Raw genomic sequence first — 17162 nt, 5'->3', positions numbered from 1 at the left:
TAACAACTCAATTGGTCGCAGGCAGATTCATGTAGCATGGATGTAAACAGGATGGCCATTGGGCCAGAACTTGCCTGCACTGTCAGACAGTCAAGGTTTAAGGGCACATGAAAGCCCCTCTTCTGTCCTTTCTGCCAACACAGATGATTTGATCACATCCACATGGACATCGTCGGACCACTGCTGGTTTCCAGAGGTGCCACATACCTGTTTACGATGGTGCACAGGTTTACTAGATGGCTGGAAGCTGTCCCGTTCTCAGACACTTCCATGACATCCTGTGCCAGGGCCCTATTCGCCAACTGGATAGCCTATTTCAGTCTTCCTTTCAGTATCACATTGGACAGGGGGGCACAGTTCACGTCTGGCCTAAAGGTAGCACTGGCACAGCTCCTAGAGATCCAGTTACATCACACCATGGCCTATCACCCAGTTAGCATTTGAAGATGGCCCTCATGGCATGGCTCTGATTAGATGGACAAGCTGCCCTGGGTGCTTCTTGGCATCCACACAGCGCCGAAGGGATTTCGCCACATCCTCCACTGAGCTTGTCTATGGGGCCCCGCTGAATCCTGGAAGGGTTTATGCCAGTGGCTTGAGGCCAGGAGGAAACACCTATGGAGCTGCTAACGTGACTTCGTGAGAAGGTGGGTACCCTGGTCCCAGTCCCAACTTAATGCCACGGTCCAGCTCCATCCTATGTCCCAAATGATCTTGAAGACATCTTCATAAGGAGAGACGTTCACTGGATGCCCCTTCAGTGCCCATACAAGGGTCCATACAAAGTGATACGACACGATGGGACTACGTGCCTTTTGGACATTGGGGGTAGGCAGGAAACATTCACTGTCTACCACCTCAAACCAGCACATCTTCACCTCAACCAACCAGTAACTGTTCCGGCCCCCGTGGTGGAGAGATCGGCCTCCCAAATGTATGTTTACGAACTGTGGACTCGGCACCTCTGAATGCCGATTCTGGGGGTGGGGGTGGGGGGGGGGGGTCATGAAGTGGCTGCACTGATCTGCAAGCAAACCGGGTCACAGAGGTGCAGGCTTGCACTGGACTGATATCACAATGGTCCCGGTGGTGAGGGTCCACAAAGGATCATGGGATTGGTGCTGATAAGCTCTCGGAGAGTTCCAGTAAAGTCATTTGGTTGGTTCATCTCTCTCACAGCTTCTGTGTGGTTTTTTTCTTTTGTTTGCTGCACAGTGCACCGACCACAATATTCTATATTTTATTTATTGATCTATATTAATCCAAGTAAGCAATCCAAAAAAAATTGTTTTAACTTTCAAATTTAGTTATTTCTCCTAACAAACAGTAAATTAGTCTTTAAATAATAATGTGGGAAGCTTGCCAAAAATAGGCTTTGGTTGTGTTCTTAAATATTGTACCATCTGGGACAGGCTGATATTTTAGAAGGCAATGACATCATTAAAAATGGATGTATAGAGGAAATACAGAAAAGAAAGACAATATTGTAGATTAGTCCAGCTACAATGTAAGTGATTATTTAATGTTTCTGTGTTGATAGTATATTTACAGAATATTACTGTGAACTTATTCATCATTTATGATCATAGATTTTCCCAAATATTTACTTCTCTCAAGCTACATTATGGGAAAGATTCGCATCAAGTAGTGAATTGGATTGCCTATTTGCATTGGGGACATGGTGGTCAGCAACTGCGGGTGGATCTATGGCATTTTTTGTGTCTCGGGTCTTCCTACTTTACTACTTTAACTTTCCAATTCTATCTCACCTGTGTGAAACCTCATTCCATCATTTGTCTCTTACATGTCAGCACAATCCTGCTTCATATTTTCTCCTCTATTCTCCAGTCATAATTAAGTTTGGGCTTCCACCTCCTCTGTCAAGCTCCTCATTTCACTCTCCAAAGGTGTGCGGTGCCTTTGTCTATTTTTTGTTAGATTTCGACATAAACTATTTTGAAGTTGTCTTTCACTGGTGCATAACAAAAATAAAATCAGCCCTACTTCAGGGTACACACCAAACATTTTTTTTAAAATTGTAGAAATCATTTTCTAGCAAAATTCAGTGTTCAGTTTTTCACAGTAATTGTTTTGCGAAGTACCTTGTTCATATGATACACAATAAATTCAAATGTCAAACAGCAGAGAAAAGGAGAGTCATTAATTTCAACAAACATCTTCTCGCCAATTTCAACTCTGCCATATCCACTTCTTGAGGACAAATTTTCCACATTCCTAAAACTATGTTGAGCTGAAGGCTTGATTTCCTGCTACCTTCTATCAAGATTGTGCTTTTTAGATTTTCTTAATGCCTGTGCTTCAAAGGCTTTCTTCTGCTTAATCATCATTTTAATTAGTTAATACTCTCAAAGAATTTGATTCAGTTGTACAAAATAACGTGATATTTGCTTTTGAAAATTTAGATACAAGGATTAATTCTGAATTGACATCTTAATCCAGTCATATTGCTGCGGCCCCACCTGTTATGTTAACTTGATATCATCGAGTCATAGAGCATGGAACAGGTCCTCAGACCCACCTTGTCCAACCTGATCAAGGTGGCACTCCGTTTTGCCTGCATTTAGTCCATATCCTTCTAAGCCCTGTGCATAAATCTGTCCAAATGTCATTGGCATGCCAGAATTGTGCCCGCAGCTTATTCCAGACATGGACCACCCTCTGAGTAAAAATGTTGTTCCTCAGTGAAAGACAGTAGTAAAAAGACAGAAAAACTCAGGCCTAAAACGTCGGCTATATATTCTTAGCTCCCATGGAAACTGCGAGACCTGTTGAATTCCTCCAGTATTTCTAGGCTGCTCAAGTCAAGTGGGTTGGGGAATTCGCCATTGTGCGGAGCCAAAGTGTCTGCTGCAACCTTGTGTGCTGCCATCTTGAAAACTAATTTGAGAGAGAACTGCTCTTCAGGTCCCTCTTAAACCTTTCACCGCTCACCTTAAACCAATGCCCTCTAATTCGAGAATCGTGTGTGTGGAAATAACCACATGAAAATTCTTAGCAATAAGATTGATTTTCCAAAGTAGATTTTGATGAAGTACAATGCTCTGGATGTCCGAGTCCAATTTTTGGCACTGCTGTGTTAAGCACTTGTACATTAGGCAGTGGGGGAAATTGTTTCCTGCTAATTGCTTCTGATGTTGGACACCTCAAAACCATCTAACGTGTTGCAGTCTGAATATTAATACTAGAATGTGATACCAGCTGCTTTGCTGTGTGTAAATTGCTTTCCAAAATCTTCCATGTTATTTAACAATTGCATGACAGAAAATCAAGTACTCTCCGATTTGTGATCTGTGCGACTTACGTCCGTCCACACAAACGACTGAATTTTAAAAAATATATAAAATTTACACTGTTAATGTTGTATTTCACAAACTATAACAGGGCATGTAAGAGCCAAAATGTGTGTACTTACTTTGCTCGTCAGCATTCCAGGGTCCATAGGCTGGGCACGGTCTTCTTGATACCTGTGCACAAGTCTTCAGTTGGCATGTGCACAGTAGGTTCGCATGATGGAGTTCAGTTGGCACACGCTTGAGAGTTAAAGATGCAAATTCAATATGCTTTTAAGGACTTTGCTACTTTGACAATAACACCCAAAACTTGTGTTTGTCTGTTATCATCTTTCTGTCAGTAATTGTTTGCTGCATTACCTTTCCTGAACTGATGGAAGATATATGTCATTTCTGTTTTTCTTCCTCTCCCCTTTTTGTAGAACTAATTGAGCCTACTAGTTTTACTAGACATCCTAGTCCTCCCCTAATCACAGGTCAGTATGCCCGCATGCATTTAGCCAGATCCTTTTGATACTTTTTACTTTATGAATTGAGAGAAAAGTTGGAAACTCAATTTGATTTTTATGTTTTGGCTTGTCATTTCTCATCTTATTTTTTTAAAGAATGTTACTCCTTCGTCAGCTTCAATTAACTGTTGCATTTAAGAATGAGTAGGAAGGGAATTTTAATCCTTAACAGGTTAATGAAATTCTGAAGCTTACTCATGATGTGTTCACTCTTCTAATCATCTTTTTTGTCGCCTAATTAATTCTCACTATTATCTGCAAATTATGTGCCTGCTTGCCACAGAGCCTACTTCATGATCACTTCATTTGGAACACCCACATTTATATGGCACCTTGCTGGTGAATCAGAGATGCTATTATTCCAGATTACTGACCTGCATTTTCAACTAAAAAAACTCAATTTGTCCAAAAGCTCCAAGAGGACTTAAGTAGCATTTAAGTGCTTCAAAAAAATTAAAAGATGAATAAGCAATTATTGTTTCGCAATTAAACATAAAGAAAAATTTTAATGTAGCTCCTAGGATATCACTGCTAAAGAGGTATTTGATATGTAGCACAATAAAGCTTAGTTAATGTAATAGCTTTTAAAACTGAGACCTATTTGAGGCTCACAAACTAATTTAGACTCCAATGTGCATTTTCAAGAAATATACCCTGTTTAATGACCCTTATTTGATCTTTATTCCAACACCAAGTTCGCAGATATTCAAAGTACAATTAATTTCCAAGACTTATTTTCTGCTTCCTCTTTGTTAGAGGTGCTTACATTTTTTTTTTGCTTTATTTGAACTGCATCATCTCACTTGATGTGCCATCTTTGTCTCAAATTGTTATATGACAGACTTTTACTTCGTCATCAGGCATACAAACAGCAAGTAGCAACTTGTGTGTTAAAGGTCATCATGCACCATCTCTGAAACTGTAAATGGAGGCCACCACCTTTTGAGGGAAACAGGACACATGGAAAATTGAACAGTGACAGAAAAATCATGTTTTTGGGTCATGTCTCAAAAATGGTGAAAATATCATTTGCCACAATGTACATGTGTTCCTTTGATTTTCCTTTGGGGAAACAATAAGAATTTTTAAAGAAAGTAATGGGATTGGGTAAACAATAGTGCATTTCTTCAGAATAATGGGTTTAGTGAGTTGAATGCTATTTCTGCATTCCATACATGTTCCTGGAAATCAATCTGTTACTGTACAGGCTTATCAATCGATTAGTACCTGCTGCATCAATGACCATTTTGGTTGTGGACTTAACACAGAACATTTCAGCACCACAATTAAAAATTGGGATTGACGTAAATGAGTCAGCACAAGTGGGGGACCAAGGGACTTGTTTCCAGGATCTCTGTGACTCGATGACTCCAAGCCATCCATCAAAGATGCTAAAGCATTCCATTTCGCATGCTGTGCTTGAACATGCATTCATTCAGTGCATCATTGGGATTGTTTCTTCAAATACGATGGTTGGTGCTCAAGTAATGGATCAGATCCTGAAGGTCTTGAAAGCTATCGTGCATTAGGAATGGAGAATTTGAGGTCTGCGATTGGTGGCTGTGGATAGTCAGGACATTAGTGAATGATCAGTGAGAGTGCAATTAAGAGAATGTTGGATGGGGAAAGGCCAGCCAATATAAGTTTGGGGGTGAAGGTCTCCAAAAATGGGGTTAAGATCACAACGAAGTGTGCTACTTGGACAACATAGTTAGTGTAGCTATTAGCACAAGGTGAATCAGACTTGAATTCTGCATTGCCTGGAGGGAGTTTGTACTTTCTCCCTTTGTCTGTGTGGGTTTCCTTCAGGTGTTCTGCTTTCCTCCCACCCTCCCAAAAAAATGTACAAGGTGTTTTGGGGGTTATAGTTTCCTCCCATATTCAACAAATGTACAGGGTCCATAGGTTAATTAGTCGCACGGTGTATTTGGGTGGCTTGAGTTCATGGGCTGGGACAGCCTGTTCACATGCTGGAAATCTAACTAAATTAAAAATAAAAATTAATGAAAAGGAGTCACCTACAATAAGCTCCTAGTTGAGACTTTCTTGAATTTAATTTTAAATTGTGCTCCTGCAGAGATAGTAGAATACTTAAAAGTGATTTTGTTTTTACGAGTACCCAATAACTAGTAAACACCTGATGTAAGTTCACCAATCATTTACATGGAATTATGTCATTAGGTAGAGTAGGTTTAGGTAGGCTTTTTCTACTGAGGGCAGGTGAGATACAAAGCAGAGGACATGGGTTAAGAGAGAAAGGGGAAGGGTGGAATGAGCTGAGATGGTGTTTACAAACTCTATTTTAACATTTAAGAAGAATTTGGACAAATACATGGATGGGTGAAGTATGGAGGTCTATGGATTGGGTGCAGGTCAGTGGGACTAGTCAAAATAAAATGGTTTGGCACAAACTAGAAGGTCCAAAGGGACCTGTTTCTGTGCTGTAATGTTCTATATGTGCAAATGGTATGTCATTTTTGAAAGACTTCAAAAACTGGCTGGCAGATCACACTAAATTGGGTGGTAGTGTAAAGAGTGAGGAGGATGTCAGGAAATTGTAAGGGGACTTGGATAGTTTAGGGGAGTGGGCAGAAAGATGGCAGATGAAGTTTAATGTGAGTAAATGCGAGGTTGTCCATTTTGGAGGCAGAAACAAGAGAGCAGAGTATTATTTAAATGGAGTTAAGCTAGGGAGTGGGGTAATGCAAAGGGATCCGGGCATACTTGTTCACCAGTCATTGAAAACTAGTATGCAGGTTCAGCAAGCGGTGAAGAAGGCAAATGGTATGTTGGATTTGGAGGATTGGAGTATAGGAGTAGAGAAGCCCTCCTGCAGTTGTACAGGGCCCTGGTGAGACCTCACCTGGAGTATTGCATCCAGTTCTGATTCCCCATATTCAAGAAAAGACATACTTGCTATAGAGGGAGTGTAGCGCAGGTTTACAAGGTTAGTTCCAGGGATGTCAGGAATGTCATATGCGGATAGGTTAGAAAGACTTGGACTATATGCGATAGAGTTTAGAAGGATGAGGGGAGACATGATTGAGGTATTTAGGATTATCAAAGGGCTTGACAGGGTGGAATCAGAGCACATATTCCCATTGATGGGTGAGACTAGGACAAGAGGACATAGTTTAAGAATACAGGGAAGGCCATTTAAGACAGAAATGAGGAGAAATGTTTTTACCCAGAGAGTTGTGGGTCTGTAGAATACATTGCCACAGAGGGTAGTGGGGGTGGATTTATTGGATAGATTTAAGAAAGAGTTGGATAAGGCTCTTGTGGGCAGGAGAGTTAAGGGCTATGGGAATAAGGCTGTGATTGGTTATTGAAAGGTAAAGATCAGCCATGATCCAATAAATGGTGGTGCTGGCTCGAAGGGCCAATTGGCCACTCCAGTACCTATTGTCTATTGAACTTCCAGTGTGTAGCAATTTGACCTAGAAATTATTGTACAGTTTTTGCATTTCTCTTCAGAAGTCAACTACATATCTGAATTTCAAGGCCTCATGTCCTTGTGTATCATTATTGCATAGTGAATTGAAGCAGTAATTTACATGTGTTCTGTGTTTTATCAAAGAAGGTGCAGAAAAATTAATAGTCTATTCAAAATAATTAATTAAGAACTTATAATTCACTTGCAGTTGAACATGTAAGATCTCCCTTATGTGATTTTGAGAGAGTCATTTGAAGTTGGCTCTCAAGCAATTCTAAAACATTTATGTTATCTTACAATGTAAAATCACACCAGTTTTGTTGTGCTGAATTGAGTCTGTTGCTTTCTTTTGCCTCTAAGTGGTGAGTTTAAAGCCTAAGAGAAATAAAATTAGCAGCAATTAATTTTCTTATACCTTCCATTTGCCCCTCATGATTCCAATTAAATTATGCGGTTCTTTTCAAATCACATATCATATGAACTGTTTTAATGTTTGGTCTGATACTTTGAATTAGCCTGACAAATAATTTGAGTTCAATCTGTTCTAGATTACTTTTGTCAAATGGGATGTCATGTGAATGAAAACTTACTTTTTATATTCCCAAAAATGTAATTGAACTTAAATAGTTCCCTTACGACTGGTTTGACCCCAAATTACCAATATTGCAACATATTACAAACGGTTAATAAAATCCATTTATTCATATTGTCCACCACAAAGAAGTGTCCAGATCATTTGTATCACAAGTTTTTCAGTAAAAATGCTCCTATTTTTCTTTTCTCATTTTAAATTACATTTCCTTATCTCAAGTCGTTATCATTGGGAAGCCATTTTAAAATCACATCAAGTTACAACCTCAGAAAATCAACTCTATTTAATTATGATTTTATATTGTCCAGCTTTTTAAAATATTCTTGCACTGTTTTAAAATTAGCAGTTTGTTGTGGGCAATATAGTCATGTACCAGTGTAAGTGAAACTGTTAAAATATTGTTAACCTTTATGAATTAGCCTGACAAATAATTTGAGTTCAATCTGTTCTAGATTACTTTTGTCAAATGGGATGTCAGCAAATATTTAACAATGAATGAAAACTTACTTTCTGTATTCCCAAAAATGTAATTGAACTTAAATAGTTCCCTTATGACTGGTTGACCCCACATTACCAATATTTAATTTAGTTCTTCCATTTACTCCGTGAATAATTATAGAATCTGTTAGATCAGTGTGCTACAGTTTGATCACTGATTTATGTTTGTCCATTCTAGATGCTACTGAATTTATTATATGTGATGTGAGAATCAAATACGGTATCCATCACAGGAAAGACTTGCCATTGACATCTCTATAAAACCATCAACTTCTTTTGCTATACCTCCTTGCACCCTGCCTTCAGTAGGGTCCTCATGTCTTTCTCAATTTCTCGGTCTTCACTGCATCTGTCCTCAATATGAGGCTTCCATTTTTGGACTTCTGAAATATTCTCCTTCTAAAAATGTCACTTCTCCTCTGTCATAGGTGATGGAGTCCTCACACATTTCCTCCAATTCTTATATGTCTGATCAGACCCCCACCTCCCTTCTTCCCAGGCAGAACAGCAGTAGAGTTCTTGCTTCTCGCCTTTCAGCTCAACAAACTCTGTATCCAATATATTATCTTCTATCTTCTCTGCAATCTCCAATTCCTGACCACTCATCCCTCTCCACCTACTCCTGTTGCTTCATTTCCACCCTCAGCCCTATCCAGAGACTTAAGAAGCCATTTTAAGTGAGGCTAAGATTCACCTGGACCTCTTCCAACCTGGTTGATTGTACTTGTATTTGGTATTCAAGATGTGGTCTTGTCTATGTTGGTGAAACCAAGTATAGAATTTTCAGAGCACCATAACTGTTATTGCAACTCTCTTTCTTCTACCACACCCACCAGACTGTCTTTGTTTGCTGTTACAAATTGGTAGAACAATATCTTGGACAGCTTAAAAACCAATAATATGAATTTTGAATTTTCCAATTTCAGTGACCCACATCCACAAATATCTCCTCCAAGACACACTCACCCATCCATCTAGTTTTCTTGATTCTTTGTTTGCCTTGCATCCCTTTTCCCCCCCACCTGATTCCATCTATCACCTACCAGCCTCAATGTAATTACAATCTTCCACCCTCAAGTGCTAAATGAGCAATCTTTTCTTGATCCTCTCAAGCCTGATACAGAGAATCAAACCAAAACATTCCCTATCCAGATGCTGCTTGAAACACTGTATTTGTCCTGCATTCTGTTTATTTGTTAAATTTTAAATTTAGACTTCCAGCACGATAACAATCCATGAGCCCTTGCCCTTCAAATACACCAATTAATCTAGGATCTCCATACTTTTTTGAAGGGTGGAAAGAAATGGGAGCCCCCAGAGGAAACCAACACAGTCATGGGTTGAACACCTTACAGACAGCGCCAGATTTGAACCCAGGTCATTGGCCCTGTAATTGTGTTGCTCTAACTGTGCTTTCCTTTCGCAGAGTTTCTGCTCATGATATTTTTGAAATGGTTCCTTCTATAGATGTCATAAGACCTCAAAATTTATGAAAAATCAGCAAAAGTTGATACTGGGCTTGGCCATAATTACTGAATTTGAAAAGCCTATCAACATTTACTGCTTGAGTTCACTTTTCAGTACTGGTCGCTGAAGTGAGGTACTTGCAGAGGCAGAGTGACTGGGGGAACGACAGCTACGAAAGTATTCTCAGTTGGAATCCTTGTTGTGATCAGAAAAGTCACTGAATATTTTCTCATGGAAAGCTGTAGCTGATTCATAATCTATTTTCTCTTGTATCTGGAGTATAATTTGATTACAACTTTAGTCTCACTCCTTGACGTGACTAGCAGCTAATGTGAAGAAGCAGTATCTTTAACCAATTTGTTTCAAATGATTGTTCTTGACAAGAAACTGTGCAGTGAGGAATGATATTTCTTATTTTTACAGTGCCATCCAAAGAACAATATGGAATCGGTGGTGGTGCTGAAGTTATCTTATCCTGGTGGTTCCTGGTGATGGCACTATCCTGCCTGGTCAGCACATACTAGCAGAGTGGAAATTTGCCAACCACAATGTACATGAGTGAGAAAGCATGAAGAAGGTCGAGTCACTTCCAAGTGCTGGGAACTGAAAACAATCTGGTACAGTTCGTTCACGGAAAAGTGTGAGAATCAATCAGCAGTACAAACACAGGGATGTGAAACTGTCCTATAATTACTGATCATGTAAATGTCTAAATTCTATTCTTTTCAGGTTATCATTAAGTTTCACCATTCAACTCATTGTCCTCAATCAAGCTTTGTAGGCTGTGGAGTTACTCTTTGAAAACATATAATGTATTATCTTGCATATAAGCTGCAATGCTTTCACAAATTACATTAGTTACCCTTCCACCTTCCCTTCAAGGTGCTGGTTACATGCAAGAAAGATATGGCATGCATGAGATATTATACTTATGATCTGATTTCGTAGTCATAATTTTATCGTCACATCACCGAGCAGTTAATGAAAACAGGCCTTGTGCATGTACAGTTCCAAAGTTTTTGCAGATTTGTCCAGACTGGCAACAAGGAAGGCATCCATTTCAATTAACCATTAGTCAAGTGTTTGAGAAACTATATGAAATTCTCTTCAAATTATTCTGGATTTCTTCTAAGATTCCATGTTATTGAAGAATATTTTAACTGAAGAAAATGAGAAAGAATGAGGATGGTGCAATACAACAGTTGTAGTGTGTAACCTCGTAGCTTCCATGAACTGGTTTCCTCCAATATCAGAAACAGACAGATTGATTGAATTGGATACTGTAAATTGTCCCAATGGAGGTGGGTAGGGAGATTTCAATGGGTATGCGACTGATGGAATTGCTTGGAGAGCCAGCATGAACTTGATAGCTGAAAGGTCTTGAACACTGTAAGGAAAGTGCAGGAAATATGGAGATGTTGTCTATCTCAAGGTACCCTTTCTAATTTCTCCCTTTGTGTTGACTTGTTCAGAGTTCTTGTCCTGTCTAATTCCATTGTGATTTCAGAATAGTTCATACTTCCTTACAGCCATCAAGTCATCCTTAAGGCAGCTCTCAGAGTCTTCCCATCAATCTGTTTCCTTTCACATGCTCATTATCTGCCTCCTGATCCTCCTACTAACTGGCTACACCAGAGGTAATTTAAAGTGCCCAGTTACCCTTGGTTGGTTCAGGTGTCTTGCGTGGGCGATTATGTCTCTCCATCCGTCACCTACCAACCAGCATAATAGGATAAGATAACATAAAAACTTGAAAAAACTGGAATTGTGAAATTGTAACACATTTTGTTTGGAAATAGGTAACAGAGAAATTAGATTAACATTTTAGGTGAGACCCTCCATCAGAATTAACTGATGGAAAATCATAATTCAAATATCAGCCTTTTCTTTTCTGGCTGTTGGTAACAATTTACTTTTTTTTCTTGTTGTAGAATAAATGGCATAATACTAAATATTTGTTCCACTCTTGTTTTATATTTGAGAATTTGCTTATGCTCCCAGTTTAGAAGCAGATGAAGTCTACTTGCTTGAGTGAATTTGTGGCTTTAGTACCCATTGAGTTTACTTTCTCTGTCACATTTAAATCCACAGGTTGAGATTTGTATGAAGTTGTAACACACAAAATCAACATGCCTTCACACATGAAAGTTAACAAGTATTTTTCAAATTTTAGCTCATTCCGGAGCTAGAAAAAAAGTTTGCAATGGTGACCAAGTTTGACCAAGTTACAAGTCCAGTGGGACAAATCAAAACTATGTCTAGGTCCCAGGACTTCAAAAAAAAGAATCTGCACCAAGTCCTTCTACTCATTTATGGCATAATTTAAATAGTAACAATGCCCTTGGAAGAATCTGTTTTCTAAAATGTTTTCAGCATTGAAATTGGCAAATTTTTAATTAATTGTTAATTCATTTCCAAAAACATGAAACACCTGGTATACCAGATGTTTCCTTTACTGAAGAACAAAAATAACCAGTAATTACAAAATCAATGATTTGCAAGATTTAGATGAAAATTAGTTAGGAAAACAAAGTGGTGCTCAATGAGGGAACTACTATAAATATTCTCTCATTATCATTTTAATTTATTAAAATGGAATGGTCTTTATTCAAATATTTAAAACTTGCTTAATTTGATTCCCTTGGTGATGCAGTCATCATCATGGCTTGGCTTCGTGGATAAAGATTTAGGAAAGATCGTAGACATAGGCAAGTCCTTTGATCCTGTACAATGGATTTTTTAAGTGGAGTGCAGTGTGTGCAGTGTGTGCAGTACTGGCCCCACCCTTTTCACCCGGGATTTATCTGCCATGGTCTAACAAGTTGGGATGGTGACAGCCATGTCCTTGAGTCGTAGGTGTTACGTCACAATGTCCTTCTCCTAGATGGATGGCCAGACAAGACTAATGAGCCCCTTCTGCCCGGGTTTGAAATCAGAGTTTTCCTTCTTTGGGCTGGCTGCCAACTAAGGCTAATGAGCCCAGCTACCCATCCAGTTATACCGCCAGACACTCAGCCTCGCCATGACATAGCAAACTCAGTGTAATGGGGGACAACGACGAAAAGGTGTTGCTGCAGACACAGTAATGTAGGAGAGGCCAATTGCAGTGATCTTCTGCCTGGCAAGCCAGGCAGTGGCCATGTGGCAATCACTACACCGAGAAAGGAGAGGCGATGTACAAGCGTGCACTTTTCCTGGGTGAGCAGGACATCAGGCCAAGACTTCACCCATCTCTTCCCCCCCCCCCCACAATTCAATGCAGTAGTATTTGTTTAATTTGGTTCACTTGTTTCAAATGACACTATGAAGAATATATTCTCCTCTGCCAAACAGTCGACCCAGATCCTCACTTCATGATTTGAACTCCTTCAGTTTTGCTTTATTATGGATGAATATTTGGAAAATCTTCAGTTCAGTAGGAAATGAAGCCAAATAGTTATAGAGCATTTACAATTATGGTGACTTCAAGTACAAAGAGCAATACATTTCATCATTTATTTTATAATTTCATCTTTGCAACAAATATTTTTCAAGATGAAGCTCATTTATTGGATTGAATGACAAATAATTAAAAAATATATTTAAAACTGCCCTATGATTGAGGTGTGCAGTGGATCAAATAAGTTAATTGTCTGTCAAAACCTCCATTCATCCTATATATGGCAACTATTTCAAAATTTTAAAAGATGTTCAGTATTGCATGATACAAGGGCTGCACAGTTAGCGTAGTGGTTGGCGCAATGCTGTTATAGCGTGACTGGGTTAGAATCCTGCACTGTCTGTAAGGAGTTTGCACGTTCTCCCTGTCTTTGTGTGGGCTTTTCCCAGGGGGTCAGGTTTCCTCCCATCACATACCGGGAGTTGTAGGTCAATTGGGTGCAATTGGGCAACATGAGTTCGAAAGAGCCTGTTACCATGCTGTATGTCTAAATTAAAATTAAGAAATTGCAAATGCTGGTGCAATTTCTTCCAGAGTAACTCAGTGAGTCAAGCTGCACCTTTGGAAGGGAGGAAAAATTGGTAATCAATCAGGATTCAGCATCTCGACCCAAAATATCAACAGCTTCTTTCCTCCCCACAGATGCTGCTCGGCCTGCTGAGTTCCTCCAGCAGAATGCTTGTTGATCCAGCATTGACACAAGGGTTTGAAATATTCAACATCAGGCTCATGAAAATGATAAAATTGTTTATTTTTTCTTATTTATGTTTTGGGATGTTGTTGTCATGTGCAAGGCCAGGATTTATTGACCCCAGCTAATTCATTTTAAGGAGGTGGTGTTAAGCCAGCTTTTAAAGCAGTCATTCTCAGCAGGGTTCCAATGGGCACCCCTGGGGGCCACTGCACATTTCAGTAAAAGCTTTACCTTACATTTTCTTTTCAACCCACATAACAATTTTTTTTTCTGTTTTTTATGTAGTCAGTAGAAGAGGGGTACAGAATAATTCAAAATTTGACTGCTTCACTGAGAAGGAGGCCCAATAACTTTGAGGATAGTCTGGGGGGGGTGGGGGGTGGGAGGGGTGTAGTGGGGGGCATAGCTAAAGAAAAGTTGAGAATGTCTGTCATATTCCTTCTGGTGCAGGTCATTCTACAATGTTTGTGAGGAGTTCCAGGTCATAGAACTTGCACCAAGAGGAAACAATGCCATGTTTCAAGCACAACATAGAGTGTAACCTAGAGGGGAACTATTGATGTCAGTGATGTTCCCATGCACCTGTTGACAACCTTTCTGTGCATTTTATTCATAGTGTAAACTACATGGTTGTGTCAATAGTGGAGGGAATTAACATTTAAAATAGTGAATAAGGTGCTAGTCAGGTAGAGAATTCTGTTTAAATGTTAGAGAGCTTGTTAAGTGTTAATGGAATTGTATTTATTCACAAAAGTGGAGAATATTCTATCACACCCCTGCTTTGTGCCTTATACAATCTGAAACCATTAAGGCAACAGTAGATGAATCACTCAATAAATACTTCTAAACAAATCTGAAATGTGGCTTGAAACAAAACAGAAATAGGCCAGAGAAATAATGAGGAATTGAAAGTTTTAAAAGTATTGTTCAAGCACTAAAAAAATATAATTTTGCCAAACCTGTGAAACCAATTGCAACTGAAGATGAAGTATCACAAATTGCTTCCATCAAGTTACACATATCTGTAATCTCTTAGCTATGGTGTTGTGGAACCTATAATGCAGGAGAGGTTATGGCTGTATGCAAGTTACTTCAGAAAGAGCATGCTGTTCCCAGAATGAACAACACGAACCCCAGTTGAGTGTAGTAAACACTGTGCTTTATTGGCCTGCTTTTATTCTCAAGCTGATGGATGTGGTCAAAACTCTCTCAGCACTGATTGGTGTGTTTGTAATCCGCTTTCCCTGATAGGCCAATTAAGCTCTTTTGGTTGTAGCCAATTGGAGGGCAGCACTGCGGGCCTTGTGCAGCCTGCTGGATCATCACTTTTGTCCTTCATTTTGTGAGGACCCGTGGGGGAGCTGCGAAGGGCCACCACAACACCTTAGTATGATAAAGCACAAAATGTTCTGTCAAAACCCAATCCAGAATTGGAGGGACAAATATGTTATTACTATTTCCTGTGTTTTTAATTTCAGTATGTCTGTTATGAATATTTTATAAATCAAAAATAATAATTCATTGACATCCTCAAGACAATGTTTAACTATATTTAGACTATGACATCTGGACCAATCAGTTACTGTTTCAGACAAAATCTGTTTTCTTTAGTATTGTTTCGACCATCTGACAATGTCTGGAGCTCCAAGTAATTTGGAAAACTAACATTTATTGCTTGGAAAATTGAATATAGAAGTAGGAAGGTTAAATTGTGCATTGGAGTGGCCTCATCAGGAATAGAGGTACACGATCCTTTATCCAGAACCCTTGGGGGACAATGTGTTCCGAATTTCGGATTTTTCCAGATTTCGGAAACCCCACCCGAATTGTGCTGCCGTATCCACCCGGCCGTCTCCCCCAACCGACGGTCCCTCGACTACTCGGCTGTCTCCCCAAGTGCCGGTCCCCCAGGTGCTTCCCCCAACTGCCAGCCACCCGGCTGTCTCTCTTCCCACTTATCAGATTTTGGAGCTTTCCGGATTTTAGATGTCCCTTTCTGCCTGCCTTACTGCTTCCCATTCAGCTTTCCTTTCTGTCTCTCTTTTTTCCTCTAACTCTAGTTTCCTCAAAGCCAACTTTACTTCCTCTGAAGTTTTCTCCTTTGGAAACTGTTCTAATGCAGTTTCTTCAAATACCCCCTTTCCTAAATAGTGCTTAACAATCTTTTAGGCGATTTTCTTTTTTTTCATCCCAGTTCTTACTGAAAGAAGTTTTAACTTGCCAACTATAACCATCAGTTCTGACTTTTTAGCCATTTTTAAATTAACCACTGAAGGGTTTGCTATGAACTGGTCAATATTCATAGTTGCCGGTTTTTCTACTGGTGATTTATACACTCACTGTTTATTTTTAATTTCAAGATGGAGATTGAGTCAAACTCAGACAACTGATAACTAACCACAAGTCTACCACCCCCTAAAGCTTCTAAATTGGTTTGATCCTGGACGATTCCCCAAAATTATGTTACAAGATCAAACCAGCAACCACAAAGAAGGCATATCACACAGGGGTAAAGATGAACAATGACTTTATTAACAAAAAAATTCACCTTCAAACTTTAATTCAAAATCCCCTCTTTTATAACAATGCCCACTGGTTACTATGCAAATCCCTATAACAGTGTAAAATTAATAAATTCCCCAGCCTAAATATAACATAAGTAATTAAAGTCTAAGTTATATTTCCAGCCAGCCCACAGAAAAACTTAGACACAAAACACACAAGACTCACTAAACTTCGATTTCAACCAAAGCAAAATTCATAAAATTCAGTTTCTTTGTGGTAAACTGAAGCCAAAAGGTCTTTGAGAGAGAGAGAACACAAAATTCAAAGTTGTCTTCTTGTACTGGTTTGGTCTGGATCCTTCTGGCTGCCCTCGGAATGCTCATCCTTTTTGAAATCCCAACATTCTAAGCTGTCCTCCAGACCATGACTCATGCTCTGGGCCTTCTTCCACTCCACAGCACCACCCAGTGGTGATTTGTCCTCCAAGTCCAGAAATTTTTGGATCATTTTCTGCACATGCTCAGTCCATCTCCCACCCTCTCAGCAGTCCGCCTTCACCTTGGCTCTCTAAGGCAAACTGTCACTTTTTAACATAAAACCACACAACACATAGACCAATACACAACACAGAACTCTGTAACAATATGATAAATCTCTTTCAAATTGTTGATTTAAAAGACTCTGCAATCCAATGAATACTGTTAAACACTG

At 39.4% G+C, this 17162-nt stretch overlaps 1 protein-coding gene across 2 annotated transcripts in view; it reads left to right on the top strand.

The window, feature by feature from the left end:
- negr1 (neuronal growth regulator 1) overlaps positions 1 to 11765 on the top strand; it is a 530464-nt gene extending 518699 nt beyond the window's left edge. For both annotated transcript variants that reach the window (XM_069938455.1, XM_069938456.1), the window contains one exon: positions 10237 to 11765. In XM_069938455.1, the coding sequence (XP_069794556.1) occupies positions 10237 to 10337 (101 nt within the window). In that variant the 3' untranslated portion in view covers positions 10338 to 11765. The remainder of the gene's footprint in view (positions 1 to 10236) is intronic.
- The last annotated feature ends 5397 nt before the right edge of the window (positions 11766 to 17162 follow it).

The sequence above is a fragment of the Narcine bancroftii genome, chromosome 5, assembly GCF_036971445.1.
Source record: "Narcine bancroftii isolate sNarBan1 chromosome 5, sNarBan1.hap1, whole genome shotgun sequence".
NCBI classification, from domain to species: Eukaryota; Metazoa; Chordata; class Chondrichthyes; order Torpediniformes; family Narcinidae; genus Narcine; species Narcine bancroftii.
The sequence above is the reverse complement of the archived record's forward strand: the minus strand, read 5'-3'. Positions and strand labels throughout refer to the sequence as shown.